A 22,072-nucleotide genomic window follows, 5' to 3' on the forward strand; every position below is an offset into this window, starting at 1 on the left:
ACGAATGTCAAACGTTGAGTTGTGCTTGGTGTGATGTGCTCAAAGCCCATTGGTGTGTAAGGCTGGACTGGCTTATTTGCTAGGTGTGGATTATTATCCCTATTTTGCAGGTGAAGAAACAGGCTTAAAATAGTACAAGACTAGCTCAAGTCACAAAGCAGGATTGCAAGCAATGCAAAGCAGATTTCATTACAACCAGAAGAATTGCTTTTGAAATAAAAACAAATTCTAATTTCAAAAGCATTACATTAAGAAATATTTGTTGTAAAAATTCAGAATTACAGTTGAACATGATAAAAAGTTCAGAAGTTGGTCACTACCTCTTATCCTGGCTTTTCCAAGGAAAGCCTGTGGTTAACAATTTCATATGTATTGCTTCTCAGATTATAATGTATATTTAAATCACCTGGACATTTTGTTAAAATGCAGATTCTGACTCAGTAGGTATGTGATGGGCCGGATCTACTGACTATCTAATAAGCACTCAAGTGACGCTGATGCCAGTGGTCCATGGACCATGCTATGAGTACAAGGTCATAGGGCAATGTGTATTTTTATTTTCATTGTCACTGCCAAATTACATTCCGAAGCAACTGTATCAATTACCAACAGAATATGGGAGTAGTACTTATTTCCCACGTTTTCTCCAACACTTGGAAATTTCCCTGTTAATTTTTTTTTTCTCAATTTGATAGGTGAACTATGATATCTATGTTTTTAAAATGTATTTTTATTTTTTAATAAGCTTTTTCACTCTTTTATACATTCATTGGTTATTTATACATTCTCTACTTGTCTGTTCATATTCTTGACTCATTTTTTCCATTTGGGTATTCTCGCCCCTCTATTTTAGTGGCTTATATGAATTCTTTATATATTTTGGTTTTCAATCCTTGGTCTGTTAACTACCTTGCAAATATTTTCTTCTGTGTCTAAAGAAGAAATTTTTCCCCAGCAGCGTTGTCCAGTGACCGAATGGAAGTGAAGCTGTTCAGAAGTTGCATAACCACTTGCTAGGGAGGAATTTGGTACCTCCCTTGGCTTCTTGTGCCTTCTTTCTCATATTAATAGAATATCTCAGAAAAGAGCTTATCCTACTGTATTATGATTGTTTATTTTTTGGCCTCATCCATTCAACAGTGATCTCTTTGAGGGCAGGGATGAGGGTCTGTGAGTCACCTCTGTATTGCCAGTACCCAGCTTTAGGTCTAGCACAGAGCAGGCACTCAGAAAATATTTAGTGGATGAATCAATGGACAGAGGGTTAGATGGGTCTCGTTGCTGGATTCCGGCCAGGGTTTGCCCTGTAATTCAGCCAGGAGTTGTTTTGGATCCTTAAATAGGGTGACAGAAGAGGAGCAAGAGGACCCTTTGCCCCTAGTTAGAGGAAAGTGCCCTCTGGGCGGCTTGTCTTCCCTCTGTTCATTTGCATATTAGATACTCTGGTGCTCAGAGACAGCAATAATGACAATAGCCAATACATGTAGTGCCTTTAGTGTGCTTTGTATACATTAATTCATCGAATTCTCACAACTTCTCTGTGAGGTAAGCAGTATCAGTATTATCTCCATGTACAGATGAAGAAACTGAGGCACAGTGTGGTTAAGGAATTTTCCCAAGATCATGCAGCTAATAAATGGCAGAACTGAGATATGAATCCAGCTGTCTGGCTCCATAATCTGTGCTCAAGAGAGAACATGAAAAACACTAGGCCTGGTACAAAGTAGGCACTAAACAAACGTTTCTCTCTTCATTTACCATCCCTCCCCGAGAAGTGTACCTTTTTTGTTAATGATATCTCAGACCTGTAGCTTGGCAAAATCCAATCTTGGCCCTACTTTTCCTCTGTAGCTTTTATCTCTGAACCATACATCCATCCTTGCTGGAAGTGCCAACAATCCCTGTTCTCCTAGGAACCTGGCGACCCCAATTCCCATGCAGCCAGCACAGGGATTGAGGCTTTCCATGATCGGGGCCTGTTTTTATCCTTTAGCCCCCCAAATCCTGACACTCTGGCCCCAAGGCTTTGCATGGTGCTGCCATCTGGAAGGTACAGATGACCACTGACAACCCTCTCTGAAGAGTGAACGGCCATTGGCCAAGACTGGTTCACTATTCCTCTTTAAACTTCAGGTCAGGGTACCCTATGCAGAATGTAATCAGTTGGTGGCTGAATTCCATTAGTGACTGGCCTTCTCTAACTCTAGTATCAAAGATATTTTGAATGAAGGCTTAGTGTTGGGGGAGTCACAGTGTGGTGGTACTTATGGGTAGAAGTCCTATTTAGCTCGCCCTCAGTCACATCAAGAGAAGAGCTGCCTTCCCAATGTAAAAGATGGGTGAAATCCAGAGGCTGTAGTAGATAAGCCCTATCAAGAATCTTCAGCCCCATTGTATATGCCTCAAGGCACTCACTCTGCTCTTGTGGCAGGAGTTAAAGGAGACCCTAGATTCTAACTCTCAGGATAAGTTTGAAGAACTACGTTGTACTGGAGTCTCTGCTAGGCCTGCTTACACCTATTATCTGATTAACTTCTCACAGTGATCCCCAGCAGGAGGCAGGATTTATTTAAAGTAAAGGAGAGGAAACACTTAGGAGTTAGATAAATGACCGAACTTGAGAATCAGAAACATCCTTACAATCCAAGGATGATTTTTAGCAGCTTCCTGAGCTCAGAAAAGAGGCCCGTATTGACACAACGAAACTCAGATTGGATCTACCTATTTGGAGCAGAATGGGCGGAGTCTAGGACAGCTGGTCATTTACACAAAACCTCAGGAGCACAACCATTACTTGTAGGATTGGATGTATGGTAACTGAATTCAGGACTAAAGGTATGAATTGCTACCCAGGTATTGTTTATGAGGGAGCTTGCAAAGGGACTTTTTTTCTGACCTGTGACTGCGAAATCTTTGTGAGCAAAGCCTTTATGCCCCCTCTCACTTCCTTTGTTTGTAACCAAGGGATTAGGGGTCTTGAGTGGAAAGTTGAAGGTACTGGGGGTGATCAGCACCTGGAAGAAACCAGCCTTTCATTTTGAATATTTTATCAACCTATGCAGATCATTGTACTACTGATGGTGAAGACAGACATTATGAATGGAAAGCCAATGTGCTGGAGCCCAGCTAGCCATGATGAGATGATCCCCTTGGTGCTCATAGCTTTAGTTCCTGTTAGCTTCCATTAGGGGAGAGAGGGCTGATACTGGTAGGTAGAGAAACCAAGTATTGCTAAAGAGCAGGATGATGGAGGTCACGGAGCTGAGCTCTGGCCTGGAAAGGGAGTGACCATATCTGGAAGGAAACTCACATGATCCTAACCACTCACTATGTGTCCTGCACTAATTAAAGCCCTTTCTGGAACATTCTCTCAGTTATTTTTCACAACCTGTCCTCAGTAAGGTATTGTCTACCTGCATTTGATACATGGGAGAAATTGAGCCCTAATGACTTTTTGAAATGTGTCAGGCTCTCATAACTAATATATGGTGGATCTGGGATTAGAACCCTGGAGTCTGCCTGCACCTCCAGAGAAAATTCTTTGAACTGGTCAACTCAAACCTGTGTCTTTTCAGAGAGGAGAACCTGTTCAGCATTCTTCTTTTGTTGTGTTCATTCCCTCTACAGTTACACATTATCTTAGAGGATCAGCTGTACAAAATTTAAGATCACACAATTCACTTTGTTTTCTTCTTGACCCTCATTTTTTTAAACTTGGGATTTAATTTTTTTCCGTTAAGAATGTGAAAAGAATGAGTATTGCCTCCTCTTTCTAGTCCTGTGGTGGTTTAGGAAGATCCCAAGAAGGGCTGAACTTCCAGGACTCCTCCTGGGAGAGGGGGCAGAACAGAAGGAAAGATTACACCTTAGCCTGTACTCAAGGGCATTGCTTTTAAGTCTGTCCAACCGGAAGAAATTTCAGATCCTTTCCTTGTGAGCTGGATTATACCTCTGGAAGAGAAAAAAGGGAGAGAGAAGTTTTACTCCCTCCTGAAGGCAGATTTCTCGACCTTGATTTTTTCAGAAATTGTGTACATTCTCTCCTCTCATGTATGTATCTCCTACATACCATACACACGATTCTTCTCCCCCTCCTATACCCCAGCCCACCCCAACCCACACCCACTGTTCTCTCTTCCAGCTATGGATCAAGGGAAATCTTCCAGGGTCCCTAGTTGGTATCTGTTTTCATAGCATCTTTGGGGAAGTTTTGTAAGCAAAGCATTGGTAGAAGGGCCCTTTCTTTGGTTTTGTGCTCTCCCTCTTTTGTGGGGCCAGTTATTTGAATCCAGAAGCTATCCCAGGATGGAGCTGCCCTGAGTATTTCTGTGGCTGGTTGGAAGGCTGGCACACAACAAAGTGGGCATGCAGCAGGCTGCCTCCCTGGCTTAGGCCAAAAAAATAGAGCAGCTCAGAGATGGAGAAGAGGCGGGAAATCTGTGTTGTAAAAAGTCTTTGTTTAAAGGAATTCTGTTCAGGTGCTGAGAACGGGGTGTTCAGCAGAAGAGGATAATATGAGTAAACATTGGCACTAAGAACAAACACAGCAGTATCACTCTTTGCGTCTGGCCTCCTCCTGTGCTCAGTCACAGGCCTCTCCCACCGCCCTTTCTGATAACAATCACAAACAACATGTAGAAGGGCTTTACAGTTCAGAGACCTTAATCCCCCCCAGCGGCATTTCCTTGCAGGGTTTCCTTATGCACTGGATGACCCTGGTCCCACATGAATGAAAACTGGACTTAAAGGACACATCCATGTCCTGGGAGCTGTATAGACTTAAAGAAAAACCTAGATAGGGGCAAAAATTGCGGCAGGCGGTGGGGGTGGGGAAGAAGCGGTAGAGAGAGTCATCTAATAGGTCACCAATGTTGCTTCTGGGAGGTTCCCGGAGGGTTGGCTCCTTTCAGCCAGGTTTAGGGCCAGGTCTGGACACACTCAGTAGGCCGGTGGCTGAAGGGCAGAGGGCAGGGTGGAGGCCCAAGTGAGGCCAAGGAAGGAGTGGATACCCTCGGGGCTGGCACTTCCTTGGCTTCTCAGCGTCCTGGCAACCAAGAAAAGATTCCAGGAGTCGACGGGTGGCACCAATGCGAGAAGCCCCGGCGGATGAAAGAAGCTGACCCGTGCGACCCCCAAAAAACCAGGAGATTCCTGCCCAAGAGCAAGAGATGGAATTCCCATAACGGAGGAAGCTGCCGACCTAAGGGCTGGGACTGGCAGCGCGCCCTCTCCGGGAGCTTCAGGTCTGGGGCAGCCTGTGCAGGCGCGGGTGGAGGCCCGGGCGCGTCCCTGGGGGCGGGAGCCAGGGGCGGCCAGCAGGTGGGGCCTGGGGGCTGGACTCCGCCCCCCGCTCCCGCCCCGTTGGTCCGCTGCCGCCCAGCACCGGCCCCTCTCCCGAGCCGGAGCGCGATTGGTGGCGGCGCTTGTCGCTCCGAGGGGGCCGGGCCGCTCTGCTTCGCGGCTCTCCCCGCCGCCTCTGCCGCTGCCGCGGTTCTCCTAGCAGCGCGGGCCGGTCGGACCGCCAAGGCAGCCGGCGCTGGCGATGGGAAGCGGCGTGGCCGCCGACACAGGCAGTAGCAAAGTTTCCCAGACGTACACATCTGAACGCGCAGCTGCCGGCTACCCCTGACCCCTCTAGGAAGGGCTCAGGGATTTTTTAATTTGGAAAAAAATCCACCTGGTTTCCTTTGTCAAGGTCTCTCCGGGTGGCCAGCGGCAGGAGCTGCAAACTTGGGCACGGCGGCTTCACTGTCAGCGGACCGGGCTTTGGAGAACCTCGGGACTCAGGTGCTGAGGTGCCCAGCGGCTCCGGACGTGCTACGCGGTGTGAGCGCGGGGGAGTTCGGGGCGCACGACAAGGAAGGGCCCCCGGGAGCTCTATATGGAGGAAGGAGCCCAGAATGGTGTGCACCAGGAAGACCAAAACTTTGGTGTCCACTTGCGTGATCCTGAGCGGCATGACTAACATCATCTGCCTGCTCTACGTGGGCTGGGTCACCAACTATATCGCCAGCGTGTATGTGCGGGGGCAGGAGCCGGCGCCCGACAAGAAGCTGGAGGAAGACAAAGGGGACACTCTGAAGATTATTGAGCGGCTGGACCACCTGGAGAATGTCATCAAGCAGCACATTCAAGGTACGGGCGCCCCGGAAACTTGGGTCGCCCATGAGGCCCGGGAGTGCCCCGCGCGGCGCGGGGTGCGCTGGGGCTGGTGCGCATCAACTCAGCCACGGCGGGGCTCTGGGGCCGCAGATGCGTGGTAGTCGTGGGGCCTGCGTGTGAGCTCCTGCCTGCGTGCAGGACCCTCTGCGGCCGTGCGCGCTTCCCCGGGGCACACGTGTGTGCGCAGGGCTGCACGAGCGGATGTGTGCAGCTAGCTGGCGGTATGGGGGCGCGCTGCGCACGTGTCCAAATGTGCGTGTGACTCTGGGCTGGTTGCTCGCGGGCTCTCGGGATCGCACACAAGTCCGGCTCAGAGTGTGTGTGCATGTGAATGTCTGTGTGTGTACAAGAGGGAACGCGCGGGCAAACGAGCTTTTTTGGCCACTGTTGGCGTCAGGCGAGATGCCCGCGCGGCGGCCCTGACTATTGGCAGTTAAGACCCGCGGGCTGCGGGACAAGCGAGGCTAGGAAAATTGCGTTGTCTCAGCCCCAGCCCCTGTCTTGCTGTGATCCCGTTGGTAGGCGATGGGGAATGCAAGGAGCCCTCTGTGGTTGGAGAGCCGCTTGAACCTATAGCAGTCCCTACCCCCACCACAGCCCGCGGGTCCAGGACCCTCTCCAGGAGCAGGTGTCAACGCCGGGAAGTAGGGCTAGAGTCTCTGTCCACTGTGGTGATGCCTCCGCCCAAGACTGGAAGAACACGCCCTGGGCTGCGCCTTCCCCGCGGAGCCGCCCGGGACCAGGTGAAGGCCGATCCCTGCTGTAGCTCCACTCTCAGGCCCTGGGAGCCGCCGGGGCTGAGCAGGCAGACCTACCAGGGTTGGGTCTGAAGTGTAAGGTTACGCCGGTTGGGTGCGTTCCAGACCAGTGCGGGGGTCCAAAGGGAGGGTGGGGGTTGCAGGGCGCTCTCCCGAGGCGACCTGGTCAATGAGCTGTCATGGGAGGGGATGGAGTTCCGGGCGCCAGGAGCACTGGTGCCGGGTGTGCGCGCGCGCACACACACACACACACACGCGCTCACGTCCACACTTCTTCGCCTCCCCGTGCCTCCTGCTTTCTTTCAGGTGTGTGAGTTTCTTAAGGGCAGGGCCAAGCATGGTTCCCCTGTAAACCTAGCAGACAGACCCAGCAGGCTCAGGGGCCAGCGCATGGCAGACCTTGGCAAAATCGAATTGAACTGAAGGCTTACCCCCCACCCAAGAGCACTCCCTTTTGTTTACACGTGGATGTCTGAATTCCAATCCTTGCACCTGCTGCCCTTGCCAGAGTAGAGATAGCCCCTCCGTCTGAATTTGGTGTTTCCCCAGGTGTCCAGAATAGTTCCTTCCCAGGAGGGGAAGGTTCAGGGAGATTCAGGTGAGTGCAGGAGAGGCATCCACACCCATAGTGCTTCCTGACTAATGACTTCAAAACAAGCCCATGGCTTCGGCACCTTCCCAGAAAAGAGGAACATTAACAGCTTCTTCTTCAGACCTGCCTCTGCCTCTCAACCTGGCACTGGGCTTGAAAACCAATTTACCTGTCTGTGGGTGCCAGTTGCTGTTATTTCCTACACGTCCTTTTCCATCCCATAGGTCTTCATTGACTATTAATCAGCTATAGAAGTACAGTGTTTCCCCCAGGGTGATTCAGAATGTTCCCCAGGAGACAAAAAGCCATGCCTTACTTTGACATTTCTAGTTTGCTGACAGATTTTGAGATTTTCATTCACAGATTCTGTGTGTGTGTATGTGTTCCTGGAAAATGATTCTCTTGTGCTTTTCTCTCTGGTCAGACAGGAGGTGAGCAAGGTACTGCTTTGGGGATGCTTTCAGGGGATGCCATTAACCCCTGAGCCTGTCACGGAGTGGGTGCCTGTTGTGTGGAATGTGGACCATGTCACATAATTTCTAAGGTTCGACATGGAAACAAGCATGATGTTGAAGTTGAAAGGAAGTATTGTGATTTTTCTCCCCAGAAACTTTATAACTATGTGTTGTTCAGCACTTTCAAATCTATACCTGAAAAATTGGAGAAGATAGGTTAAAAAAAAAAATAGGAGGCAGGGTCCCTAAAACACATGTTGTTCCACTTGTACACGTGCAATGACCGCTGTGGGTATTCAGATCAACAGAGGGCCAAAGCTGCAACCTACAGGAAGGTAGGGAAGGGTCAGTGACTTGGAAAGACTGGAAATGAGGCAGGCAAAGGCAGAGGTTACCAGGTTGGCTGTGCCATGATGGTGTAGCAATGACCAACAGCTCCCTTTGCCACGCTGGGGCCATCCTGAGCTGGGATTTAGGAAACAGAGGTAAAGGGCCTATAAAATTTGGGGCTGGTCAAGTGCAGCTCTCTGAAGGCAGAGGGTGGTAAAGGACAATAAGATCAAGCTCTTGTGCTTGATGGTACAAGCTGTTTATGTGTAACCCACTGTCAAGTTCCCTCTAGTCAGCATAGCCCTTTGAACAATCCAGTTTACTTTGCTGAACTGGAGGGAATAAAGGGTAATAATTATAAGAGCTAAAATAACATAGCATCTAGGATGTGTCAGGCCCTATTCTAAACACTTTACATATATTGACTTATTTAATCTTCACAACCTTATGAAGTAGGTAATGTTCGCTCCATTTTACAGATATGGAAACTGAGGCAGGGAGAGGGTGTATGATTTGTCCAGGGGTCACACACTGGTATATGGTAGTATAGGGATGTAAGCTCAGCTAATGTGGCTTCAGAAATCTAAGTTCTTACCCACGTACTAAACTGTCTCCCAGGAGGGCCCCAGGGTCCCTTGGAGTCTGTTGACGATGGTGGAAGTGGGTGTCAGAGGAAGAGACCTCAGAGGATGGCTGAGGCGTGAGGGAGTCAGCAGCCTTCCCACTTGGAAACGCCATAGATAAACTCAGGTTTTGCTTTGTTTCATGCCAAGACGCAGAGGTTCCAGTCCTTTAACTAATGTTTACTGAACATGCAGGACAGTCCCTGGCACATTCTACAGAAAGTAGCTGTGGGGTGGAAGCGTGGATGAATGGATGAGTGCTGATGCCTATGGCCACATTGGTCATTAATGAGTGTTACCACTCTCCAAAAAAGATGTTTTGCTTTGGAGTCTTGTCCAGGCTCCTCTTTTCTTTAGAAGGAAAGTCTCCTGGAAGCTGCAAATGTCACAAAATGTTCTGCAGGATGTTCCATAGGACTTGCAATTAGAAGAGGCTTTGGAGCATCACCCCAGAGGTCTGTTCTAGTCATGACTGAAAAGTTTATTTTCGTCTTGGGAATTGCAGTGATATTTCATTTTAATTTGTTTTCTGATTGAATGATTTAATTAGATGGTGCTTGGGAATCTCTTGGGAATGTAAATTGCAGTTTTGAGAAGTTTTTTGACCAAATAGGCTTTAAATGAGAGGGTGGATAACTTATGAGTTTTTAAAAAAAGCATCCTGGGGGTTTAGAAACACAAAGTAAGTGTTAGTAAGGGTCAGGTTCCCTCCATCTTAGGAGTAGAAAGATCTGATGGCTTGACATGGTGAGGCGGATGAAGCAAGAATTTGTTAAAGGAGTTTTCAATGTTGGAGAATGCAGGAAATGGAAATGTTGATTCAGTTCTTATTTTGGAAGTTCAGTAAAAATAAATATAGCTTTCTTCTTTTCTTAGTAGCTTTCTGAATATGGAAAAGAATGTGCCAATGTTTAAGAAAATATTTAAAAATGCATAAAATTGCCCATAATTCATTCTACCCTAAAAATCAGTTTGCATTTTGAGCATTTCCTTCTAGCTTTGTTCATTTGCTTCCATATTTCAAAATGAAGGTGTAGTCATGATTTACGTGTAATTTTATATTCTGCTTTGTTCACTTTCTTTTTGTTAACAAAGCACTATTTTTTCCATATTTGCTACGTAGTTTATTGGTTCAACATTTATCTGTTGGAGACCTAATGTGTGCCAGGCACTGCACTGGGAAAGTGATTGGGGATTACAGTGATGAACTGTACACTGAAGACACTCTACAAGAGTACGGGCACTCTTGGTCCCTGTCATAGCGGACTTGTTTTCAAAGGACAAAGAATCCCTCTTAGTCAACATGGTCAGGGCTTGAGTTAGTTAATAGAAAAATTGGTTAGAGAGTAGAATACAACAAAATATTACATACATGCATTAAATATTTTCATTTTAATGTTATCCAAAATGTACATTTATTTGCTAGACTTTTGATATCAGGCCAAAGTTTTGTCTTTGGGATGCATCTGCCGATTAGTGTTCTGTTCATCTTCCTTGCACAAACCACTCCCATAATGTCCTGTTTCCAAAATTTGATTTCTAGTTCTGTTTTCTTTAAAATTCATTGGAAACTTAAAGGTGCTTATGAAGCAGTCTCAGTGTAGTAGCCTAAATTGTTACAATTTTTGTCTGATCTTTTGCAATGATTTCGCTCACATGTAATTTGATTGCTATTCTTTAACTGACTACCCTTTACAAAGCCTTTGCAAAGCACTTAGAACTTAAAGTAATTTTCTTAGAAACAATGCTCATCTTTTTAGCAGTCGTATTTCATTGGTTTATATAATACGTGATTAGGTTATGCCGTTACAGTGACAAGTACAAATAGTGTAAACATGTTTGAGAACAAACCCAGTGGACCACTGGTAAGTGTACAACTCAACTATTTGCAGGAGCTGTGGGCAGTGGTACTAGAGACAAATAGGGTTTGTTACGGAGGGAGTGGCAAGCATAGTTAATCTGGAGAATTGATTAAATGGAGAGTTTCTAAAGAGAACTTTTATTGTATTTTTAATGACTGCATAGTATTTTGTCATCAGTATACCATTATTGATTCAACCACTTTCCTATTATTGGACATTTGTTTTGCTATTATAATTAGAGCAGAAACGAACATCTTCACCTCACTGTTTTTTGAATTATGTTTAAGGATGTCTTTCCAGAAGTGGGATTAGTACTGACTCAAAGAGTCTGAACATTTTTATGAAAGATTGTTTTTTCAAAAGGAAAGCCTTTCTTTACAGCCACCAACAGGGTATTATTGTACCAACGTCATGGAGCCTGGCCAGCATTGGGTGTTATCATTCAAATTTTTCCGAGTAAATGTAATCCCCATCAAATGCTCTATTCTTTTGATTTGTACTCCTTTGATTACTCTAGAACTTAATGTCCTCCCCTACCCCTGGTGTTTGTTTTATCTTGTGGGACTATTTGTGTCCTTGCTCATTGTTCTCTAAGACTATCAGTGTTTGGCCAGGCGTGGTGGCTCATGCCTATAATCCCAGCACTTTAGGAGGCCAAGGTGGGAGGATCACTTGAGCCCAGGAGTTCAAGACCAACCTGGACAACATGGTGAGACCCCCATCTCTACAAAGAAAAAAAAAAGAAGAAGAAAAAAAGACTATCAGTATTTGTGATTTGTGTATTTTACAATTTTTTTTGATAAATAAATATTTTGCCTGTATTATACGTTACATACATAATTTTAGTTTTACATAGATGCCTTAGGGTAGTGGTTTTTGAACTGTGTTCCCAGGAGCCCTAAACTTGTAGAAGGTTTGATCTGGGGCCTGAGAATTAAAAGGGTTAAGTGGAGTCTCCCAGACTCTGCCTGTAGGTACTCCCTCCCCTCCCTGCAAACAACAAAACTCCACTGTCTTCTGTTTTCTATTTGGCATTCCATAAAATATTTCATTTTATAAAAAGGTTCTACTTCTTTAAAAAAAAAGTTGCAAATAACTGTTTCAGGAAAAGAGGAAATATCAGACTGTTACATGTTTGTGAGGGATGATGGTGGTATAAACAATTCAGGAGAGTAAATAAATCTAAAAGGAAATTGAATTCCTGTGTGGTGTTCTTGTAACATCTATTTACCCTTCTGAATACCATGGTTAATAATGTATTACATTATGTGACTAATTTCTAAATCCATTATCTTACTTCATTGAGTCAAGATCATCCCAACAATGGAGAAATGGGTTATTAACTGCATTTTGTTTCCTGAAAGTTTATTAGTCATATTATGTGCATATTAACGTACACCAGGTCAGTAACAGCAGGTTGTTCACCATGACTACAAATCATTTACGGTCCCTAAGAATCAGCAAATGTCCTGGGCTTCGATATTTTTCTGTCTCCTATAGCTTATGGATGCTACTTAGAATTGGCTCGTGTTCTTCTCATCTGATCTTTGACTTGGCAGAATTTGTGAAGAAGAGGATATGATGTTTGCTGAGTGCTTGGAGTTTATTTGAGGAAAGAGTGTCATTTAAATAGTAAAGCTACTTGTCCTCTGGAATGAACTGTTGCATGTGAAATTATATTAGTAACAGTGATTGACATTTTGAGAGAGTTCAATAGCAGGACTTAGGAGTTGAGCCTAATTACCTTTGTTAATAGTTCAGAACCACAGCTTTATGAGGAAGAAAAGCCTTGCCAAAGGACACAACTTTTCCCCATGACCAAAGAATCTTCACTTTTAGCCAGAAGTGTGTAGGCTGTAAAATAAATGAATTCCACATTCTTTCCCACTCACTTGACATAAATTGTTATTTGCCCTTGATAAGTAGGTTGGTGGAGAATCTCAAGGAGAATTCAGAATGAAAAGTGTCAGAGAGCCACAGTCTGGTTTTGTCATTTATGAGGGCCTTGACGGTCAGCTTTAGTCACCTGGGTTAGGCTGGCCTATGTTTTCCCAAAGGTATTTATGGGATTCAGAGTCACATACAGGGTTACTGGAGCGTCTTCATTACCATCGTATAGGATTTCTGACCTCACTTCACTTGAATAGCTGAATGTGCATGATATGCTTTGAATGTTTGTCCCCTCCAAATCTCATGTTGAAATGTGGTCACCAGTGTTTGAGGTGGGATCTAGTGGGAGGTGTTTGTGTGAATGGCTTGGTGCTGTCTTCCTGGTAATGGATGAGTTCTGGCTGTATTTGTTCATGCAAGAGCTGGTTGTTTAAAGAGCCTAGCTCCTCCTCCTCCTCCTCCCCCTCCTCTTCTTCTTCTCTCTCTCTCTCACCCCTCTCTCACTATGTGACATACCTGCTTCCCTGTTACCTTCTGCCGTGATTGTAAGCTTCCTGAAGTCTCCCAGGAGCCTAGCAGATGCTGGACTTTGAACAGCTTGCAGAACTATGAGCCAAATTATAAATTTATAATTTTATAAATTACCAAGCCTCAGGAACTCCCTTATAGCAATGCAAAATGGACTAACACAAAGCTATTGTCTTGATTTGGGGCTTGAGGTTCTCCTTTGGTTTGTGGCAGAAAGCCAAGCTTGGCTTTTTGTTAGCTGGGTTCTATCTAGGAGATGGGGACAGACAGGCTGCCCTGTGGAGAAGCACATTGCCAAGCAGTCCAGCTGGAGGTGATGTTACACAGAAAGTTCCTGGAGGAAAAACCTGGCTGTACGTGAGTGATAAATGTAACCAGAAGGCAGCGTGGTGGGCTTTGGGGAGCGATGGAATTACGCATGAAGCTGAAGGGCAGAAGCCATACAGGTTGGATGACACTCAAGTCAGGAGCAAGAGGCAGAGTGGCTGAGGTCCACTGGTGGCTAAGCCACCTTCAATGAATGGTGGGCCATGCTGTTTATGCTGGCCTGGAATGTCTCTTGAAGGGTGGAGCTTCTGCCTTGGATTTGGCAGGGATGTGGTCATTTCATGGCTCCTACAATTGTTATTGAATCTCACTTGCCTTTGGGGTTAGAGTCAGCTCCATCTGTAATGCAATGCTTGAGCCCAGGGGTCCTTGATGTTTCCCCCTTCCTCGCACATATGCCTACATACAGGGCATGTGCCCTAGGGCAGGGCTAGGAGGATGCACCTCCTAACACATTGCATTCATTCTTACTCCACCCTTTCTTTTCCTACTTGAGAAAGCATACTAGTATGCAAGGGAATGTAACAACCTTGAAATCCCTTTAATTTATTAGAGTTAAAGCTAATCATTCATAAGCTTTGGTACTTAAATTATTGTTACTCACTAATTACCTCACAACTGTTCCACAGCACGGTATGTTGTGGCAGTGATTGGGAATGACTGCTCTTCTGGAATCTTCTCTGTGGATCTGTATACCTTTTATAGACCCCTGTTGTTCCAGTGCAGCCAACTGGAACTTTAAGCAAAAGGATTACTGGTTATATGAACACTTAAGCTTTGGTGGTTTTTCTGACTACACGATTATGGATTAAAATATGTTGCTAGACAGTTCATCCCAGTGGGGATGCACTTCTGAGATGTAGTTCTCTTTCACTGCCTGACATTCAATTTCAGTTTTGGGAAGGTTTATTTTTGGGAGATGAAGCTGTCCTTAATGATGCTAGTGGAAACCCCTGAGTGTCCAGGCACAATAAACATTCAGTGGCTTCCCTTATGGAGCCACAGCTAAAATGGTTTTAGAGCCAACAGGCATACTTTGCTGGGCTACTTGCCATTGCCACCATCCTTTAAGAGCTCACAGAAATACAGTGTTTGGGAAGATCCAGAGAAGTGGCATCTGCACTCTTCACCTCGGGACAGGTGAGAACAATGAAAAATGATGCCTACAAAGGAGGCTTGTGGCCAGTTCCTTAGCATGAATAGGTTCATTCTACAAATGCGCTGAGTTTAAGTCTCAGAGCAGAGGTCCCTGATTAAGATTGTTGAGTGCTGCATCTTAACAAGCTCTGGTGCTTTGTTGGGCTTCGCCAGTCTGACTTGTGCATCCAGCTCTGTCCCCTGGGAACTTGGAGTTAAAGGCCATTGAGATCCCAGAGGAGTGGGAAGGTAATTCAGGGACTCTGGCAAGACAGGATTCGAAGCTTGGCTTAATGAATGTTGTGCTAATGGCATCTGGGGATTTAGGAGAACAGTACCAAAATTGCTTAGGCCAATGGATATGAGAGTTAGAAAGCTAAGGAGAGATTTGAAGTGACAAATGAAAATCCTAGCCAAACCCTTGATTTATTTTAAGAGCAACAGGCATATAGAGAATTAAAGATTGATTGTATCAAGGGAATGGAGGAAGAGAGCTACGGTACTCCAGTATGTCAGGGACTGGCCCAGGTGCTGCCCAGGCATGATTACTTATTTATTTATTTAAATGAACAAATAAAATTATAATTTTTAAAATTAGTGATTCCTTTCCATCTTCACAACATGGTAAGGTAGAGTTTTTAGAGGTAAGAAAATGAAGACTTAGAGAGTTTGTTCAAGGTAGGTCACAGGGCTGATGGGTGGTAGAGCCAAGAAGGGAGACTGGCTACAAAACCAGTGCTCTCTACAGAATAGAAAGGAGGATGAATGTTTCTCGTAGAGAGGAATGGGAGATCATCTTATCAAACATGGTGTTTGAGTGTAAGCTCAGAGGCCTCAGGTCAAGTGGGAGGCCAGGCAGGGGCTTGGTTTACATTTGTGTCCACAAGGAACCTGGAGGGTAGGGTGGGCAGCAGTAGAAGGCCCTGGTCTGGAAGGGTTAGGGAGCAGCCACCACAAAGCTGTGGACAGCCTTTTCTCCTAGGTCACTGTGGGGCTTCCAGGAACTGGTCCTGGTCAAAAAAGCAGAGTGTTCCAGCTGCAGACTAGAGCTCTTTCAGATTTATTGTGACTTTTGAGCACCCAAAATGTCCCAGGCACCGGGGTGAGTGCTTTCCTGTGCCCTGGCATAGTCACGTGTCTTTCAGGGTGACCAGTTTATCCTGATGTGCTTCACAGTTTCCCTGTTTTAAAACTGAAAGTCCCAGGTCCAGGGAAGACCCCAATTCCCTGGGCAAACCTGGATGGTTGGTCATCTGAGGCTTCTCACAGTGGTGAATTCTATTCTGTGATAACTCCTAGCACCGGGGTAAAAATAGCATTTCTGATTGTGCCACATCCGGTCTTTGCTCTCTGCTCTTGAACGTTGACTTGCTTGAAGGTTACAAAGAAGGTGAGGGTCCACAGCCCCTTCCCCGTTTTCCTTGCCCACAAAGACTGTCTCCTCTCTTCTTTGTTATTCCTTCCGCTTTGGCATTCTCTGATTTTCAGCTGTCTGAGCCTCTCAGGATTTGGAAAGGAAGAAACAATTGCTGTAATGGAAAGCTCTAATAAAATGGTTTGGGCACAAAACATCAGCAGCTGTTTATTTGCCCAAGACAGTAGGAGCCCATATTAATAACCTTGTGAGTTATATACTGGGAAGTTAAAAGTAAGCAAAAATCTTACTCGAGACCCACAAATGTAACTTTATTCCTTTATTGAACTAATCTCTTCCTGTTTATGCTGGTGACATTTTCTATTATCCAAGTGGAAGATCCTTTTTGATCTTCCATTACAAATTTATTTAGCTGTGCCTTGGTTAGCATCCCAAGGCAGAGGGGTTTTCTGGTTTCTTTGTTGCAGGTATAATGCTTTGTGTTTATATGGTTCATGCCTCAAAGGATTTCAACAAGTGGGACAGGCTTTGTCTAATTAATCATCATGTTTCCCTGATGGGAGAGAAGGAGCTGCAGAGGAAGGGAGGGTCTCGAGAAGGCTTCAGACCTGTCAGTTCATGGGCCTGGAGAAGTGAGTCTTTTAACATTTTGGTTTCTTCCACTTCTAAATCTCATTTTTAATAATAAATGGATCCTGTGATTTGCATTAGTTTCTAAGAGTAAATGGAGGAAGGTATAACATGTGGGAATTATGACATAGAATGTCCAACTCGATAATTGGGCCAGGCCTTTTATTTTATTTTATGAGAACCTGGGGATTTATATTAGAAGAAGAATCCAATGGAAAGTGCATAGAAGAGATCAATCAATCAAGAATGGGAAAAAGAAACCAGTGAGGACGGACTATAGAAAAATAGGTCTGAATTCATCTGGAGAAGAAATGGGAAGAGGAAGAGGATTAATGTTTGCTGAGCACCTGTGATGTGCTAAATACTTTACACCTGTCACCTCATCTTAACCGCATAGGCAGGCCTGTGGGATGGTGTTATTATCCCCATTTCACAGATGAAGAAATCGAGGCTCAGTGACTGTAATGAGCTTATTCCAGGTTCAGCAGCTAGTAAGAAAAGCCCATTACCACTCTTAAGCTCCTTAGTAAGGGACTAAGGGCCCTCTTGTTTTTCTGCTCCAATAATGATGATCAAGAGAAAATAGGCTCAATCCTTTTTTTTAGCAGAAACGTTGAGACCGGAAGAAAACTTTTTGAGAGTTGTGAAGCCCTGAGGTGGGTTACCAAGTGATTATTTTGGCACCCCCCTTTCCTGGAGAGGCGGGAAGATGACTATGCCAGGAGCTGACCTGGGCTCAGCTCTCTGGAAGACTGAGAGAAACTCTAGGTATGGCATTTTGCAGCCAGCTGCATCATTTTTTCCCCCAGGAGCAGACTTAGCATAAACAAGATCATCTCCTCCACTCACTCAGGCCATAGCTTTATTTTGGGGATCCTCTAGGCTCAGGGCATGGGGTGGGGTAGGAGACCATAAAAAGGGGACTGGTCTACACCAAGTCAATAGCAGACATGGCCAGGCCTTCCAGGAACTTCCCACTTAATTGAGGGAATGGAATATTTGGAGTTAAATGTATGAAATGGTGGGCCCCTAGCTATGTGGGCAGTTGTAGGAGGTGGACACCAAGGCTGGCATTGTTTATTGTGGTGTGGGAATGGGAGGAAATAAAACCACCATGAGGATTTGGGAGAAATCGCAGATATGCTTCCAAGTTCCCACTCTCCTCAGTGTTGGCTGGAAGTTTGACAGTGGCCTGGGGTGTACTGCTGCCTTCTTTTGGTATGTGCTCAGATTCTTCCCTTCCTTCACTGAACAAGCGTTTATTGAGCACCTGTGCTGGGGATGTATCAGTGGAATCAGGGCAAAAATACTAGGGACTGCAATTAAACGAGGAGGTGGTCAGGGGCTTTGCTATAAGCAAAGACTTGAAGAAGGTGAGGTGTGCGCCATGTGTATTTTAGAGGAAGAGAGTGCCAGGCAGAGGGAACAGCCAGTGCAAAGCCCCTGTGGCAGGAGTGTGCCTGAAGTGTTTGAGAAACAGTGGCCAGTGTGCCTGGAGCAGGGTGATGGTGGGAAAAGGGGGTAGGGGAAGAAGCCAGAGAGGGGCTGGTTAGGAAGCTGGTTGTGCAGCCTCAAAGGCCACTGCAGATGGAACGCTCTGGAAGGACTGGGGAGCTACCAGAGGGGGTGAGCGGAGAGGCATCAATGCAGGCTGTTCTGTGGCTGCTTTCTGGGTACCTCTCTTGGGCTCGGCATTGTGCCAGGTATGGTGGGAAATGATAAAACACATGCGACACGCTCCTTTTCTTTGAAGAGCTCATAATTGGGCTGAGAAGACAAAACAAGAAACAGTTAAGGATCTTTTGCAAGCTAACTCATGTAATGAGGGTTAAAATTGAATTCCAGAAGAGCGAATTGTCAGAATAGACTTCATGGAGGAATAGGGACTAATGATATATCTTTGAAGAATGAGGAGGAATTAAGGGAGTGGAGTAAGAAAGATTTGGAGAGGGCAAGTTTAGTTATGAAATAAAACCAACAATTACTTTCAAGAGGGAAGCCTGAGTGTGTCAGTGAGTGTGGTGGAAAAGAGTGTGCAGGCAGTCACGAGAATCAGTGCTGCTATTTACAGTTTGGGTGACCTTGGGCAAGTCTCTTCAGTTGCAGTGCCTCAGTTTCCCCAAGCATAGAAATGAAGATAATCGGCCAGGTGCTGTGGCTCACGCCTGTAATCCCAGTACTTTGGGAGGCCGAGGCGGGCGGATCATGAGGTCAGGAGTTTGAGACCAACCTGACCAACATGGTGAAATCCTGTCTCTACTAAAAAAATACAAAAATTAGCTGGGCCTGGTGGCAGGCACTTGTAATCCTGGCTACTCAGGAGGCTGAGGCAGGAGAATTGCTTGAACCTGGGAGGCGGAGGTTGCAGTGAGCCGAGATTGCGCCATTGTACTCAAGCCTGGGTAACAGAGCAAGACTCTGTCTCAAAAAAAAAAAAAAAAAAAAAAAAGAGACAGGCAAACACCCCCATCCTGTGTATCAGGTAGGAGCTACCAGGGACAACATGTTCCCTTTTTCAGTCTTCCTTCATTCCCTCTTTCCTTCATCCTTGTTGAAGCTCACATAGAAAATACGGTCAGGAATATATTTTCTGGTTGTAATACCTAGTATATCAGATTTAGCCCCATTTCATTGCAATTAGTTGGGACTTTCCCACATAAGTCAAGCCTGGGATGGTCATAAGTTAGGCTCCAGGGGAGCCCAGACTAACGCTGGTCACATCTCAGCTGAGACATGTTGGAAGATCTGCTCCAGGGCATCTTGGTGTCACTGACCGCTGCTCTGAAGTTCTGAGCCCTCCAGACTGGGGACCTGCCCTTGTTTGTGGAGAAATATTTGTTTTGTAAAACCTTTATAGATTTGCTTTGTAAAACCTTTTGTAGAAACTTGGCATTGCAGTGGGCAGCAGACAATGCCAGGAATGTGCTGTGTTGGTTGAAACCTTGTCTGGTGGAAGAGTCATGCAGGGTGTCCGATTACCTGGTGGGTTAGTCTCATTTCCTAGCTCCTTGGTGGAGAGTGTCTTCTTGAGGAGAGATTTTTCCCTTTCTTCTAACTCAACTTTCAAACCAGATTGAAGCCACATCAGCCTATCTTCCTGCCAGGATGAATTTGATTTAACTCAAAGCAATGTGACTTATAATTTCAATTGTAGGCAGGAAGGTGTGATTTAAGACAATTGTCAGGAAGATTCAATTTAATCTTTTCTTTCTTCCCCCTCTACAAAATGTGCATTTTGTTGCATGATATAATTTTGATATACATTCTTTACAATTCAGAGATAGATGTAGTTCACATTGGGAAGGTACATTCTATACTTTTTTATAGCACTTATCTATTTAAAGTGTTTTTAAAAAAGATTTCTTTCTAATGATAGCAGAAAACTGAGGGATGGTTTTGCTTCTTTCCTGGAGAGAATTGTAGCAAATCATTCTGAAACTTCCCAGGCAATAAACTATTTTTGATTAACAGGGGTTATTTTCGTCACTTGTTAAGATACTTGTCTTAATGAAACAATAAAAATAATTATTTTATTTACCAAAATGGAACAATTGTGAGTTTTGCTTATTTTTCAACAAGAGCCAGCTGTTTTTAGCAAAATAGGCATAAGTATTTTCGAGTTTGTAATTACTTTAGAAACACAGAAAGTATGCATTGATTTTTGTAAATAGAAAATTAAATGTCTTCTTTCATTCTGGTCAATAGTGGAAACTTCTAGTGTTGTGCTGCGCAGCTCAGTGCAGTTGCTTTCTCTTTCCTCATATATCAGCAAAGAAGGGTAAACCTTCCTACTTTTGCAGTTCTCACATCATATCCCACTGGTGAAGACTCTTGTCTGAAGGCTCTCTAGTTAGAATCAGAACATGTTAGAGTTGCAAATAACATCAGCATCCTCACCCTCAAACTGTTTGCTGAAGGATCCAAGACCCAATGCAACTTGATGACTACCCTGAGGACCCTCTACTGGGTCCTGGAGGCCCTGGATAGGGTCTAGGGATCCTGACTTGAAGTCTAGACAGTTTTCCTCTACATCCAGTTACTTCCCTCAACTTCAGGAGAAACGTGTGCACCAGGAAGGAAAATCCTTACTTGTTTGTTCTCAGATGAAACGAGGTGCTTATGGGACAAAGAGGTAGGCAGCTTTTCAGGGTCTCCCTTGGATGGGGTCTCCTCTCCCTGGCCTGCTGACCAGAGCCTGACTTCGGGTCCAACAGCTCCTAGTGATGCTGCCTCCGTATCTGGGAACAGAGCATCTTCTCAGCCCCTCAAACCAGAGTGATGATTTGGATAGAGGAGAGGCAGATATTTTATGTCAAGGAGAGGAAAAAAGAGAGAAAATTCACATTTATCAGCCATGAACCAGACGTTTAGCACTGTTTAATCCACTTCATATTATTTAATACTTAAAATAAGGCTGTGAGATAATTAGCCCCATTTTACAGATGAGAAAATCATACTGTCCTGTAATTATTAGTCTGCTTTTCTCATTAGACTGTGGGTTACTTAAAGGTGGAGATTGGGTCCTGTTTTTCCTGTTTTCCAGTTTGTCACACAGTGCCAGGTATACAGTAGGGGCTAGGTAGGAGTTTGTTGAGTGAACACATGAATAAATAAACCAGCTGCCTAAAACCTCTCAGTAAGAGGTGGTGCTAGGATTCACATCCAGACCTCTGGCTTTAAGGCTGTTTGGAAGGGAAGCCCAGGGACAGAAGAGCTGGTTTTCATTCTGGCTTTGGGGATGGCTTCTGAGAGGCTGTTCTATGCTATGCTTTTTGGGTCAGGGACAGGAACGCTCATGCTTCTGGGGTCTCTCTCATAGCACCTCATAGCTGACACTACTGTGTCAAGATTTAATCCAAGGGAAGCTGAAGCTCAGTGGTGTGTGTGTGTGCACATGAGCGTGTGTGCAGTGTGCTTTCCACACTGAGCTCTCCCAGGGATCAGCTGGTGAGAGAAGCCTGAAGCCTTCAAGGGACCCCCGATGTCTTCATTTTAATAAAGCTGTCACTTGTGGTCACTTTCAAACTAAAACAATCTGGTGGGTGCAGAAGGTAAAAAGTAAACTGCACGAAAAGCGGAGAATAATGCCAGAAAAGATGCAGGTAAGCAGGACATTTCTGCTTCAAGAGGAGACAGCATTGAAGTCATTTTAACTGACATCTGAAGAGTCACTAGAAAGGAGAAAGCATAGCTTCATTTCCAAGAAAGGAAACAGAGTGCTTGGGACCCCAGAGGTAAAGGGAAGTTGGCCTCTGGCTTTCCCTCTGAAGTAGAAACAGAGGGCCTCCTGTTCACCCCGAGGCGTGTGAGAACCTCAGAATGGACTCCACCACCTGTGTCTTCAGGGTGGCAGTGGCTGGTGGTCTGGCAAGTTAGGACTTGCTGTTTCGCACCAGGAGAGAG

The 22,072-nt window shown here is 45.2% G+C and overlaps 1 protein-coding gene across 2 annotated transcripts in view; it reads left to right on the forward strand.

Annotated features, from left to right (window-relative positions):
- Nucleotides 1-5,448: 5,448 nt before the first annotated feature.
- Nucleotides 5,449-22,072, forward strand: part of GALNT18 (polypeptide N-acetylgalactosaminyltransferase 18) — a 350,732-nt gene continuing 334,108 nt past the window's right edge. For both annotated transcript variants that reach the window (XM_032166608.2, XM_032166609.2), the window contains exon 1: nucleotides 5,449-6,135. In XM_032166608.2, the coding sequence (XP_032022499.1) occupies nucleotides 5,901-6,135 (235 nt within the window). In that variant the 5' untranslated portion in view covers nucleotides 5,449-5,900. The remainder of the gene's footprint in view (nucleotides 6,136-22,072) is intronic.

Source organism: Hylobates moloch, unplaced genomic scaffold (assembly GCF_009828535.3).
Source record: "Hylobates moloch isolate HMO894 unplaced genomic scaffold, HMol_V3 SCAFFOLD_11, whole genome shotgun sequence".
NCBI lineage: Eukaryota > Metazoa > Chordata > Mammalia > Primates > Hylobatidae > Hylobates > Hylobates moloch.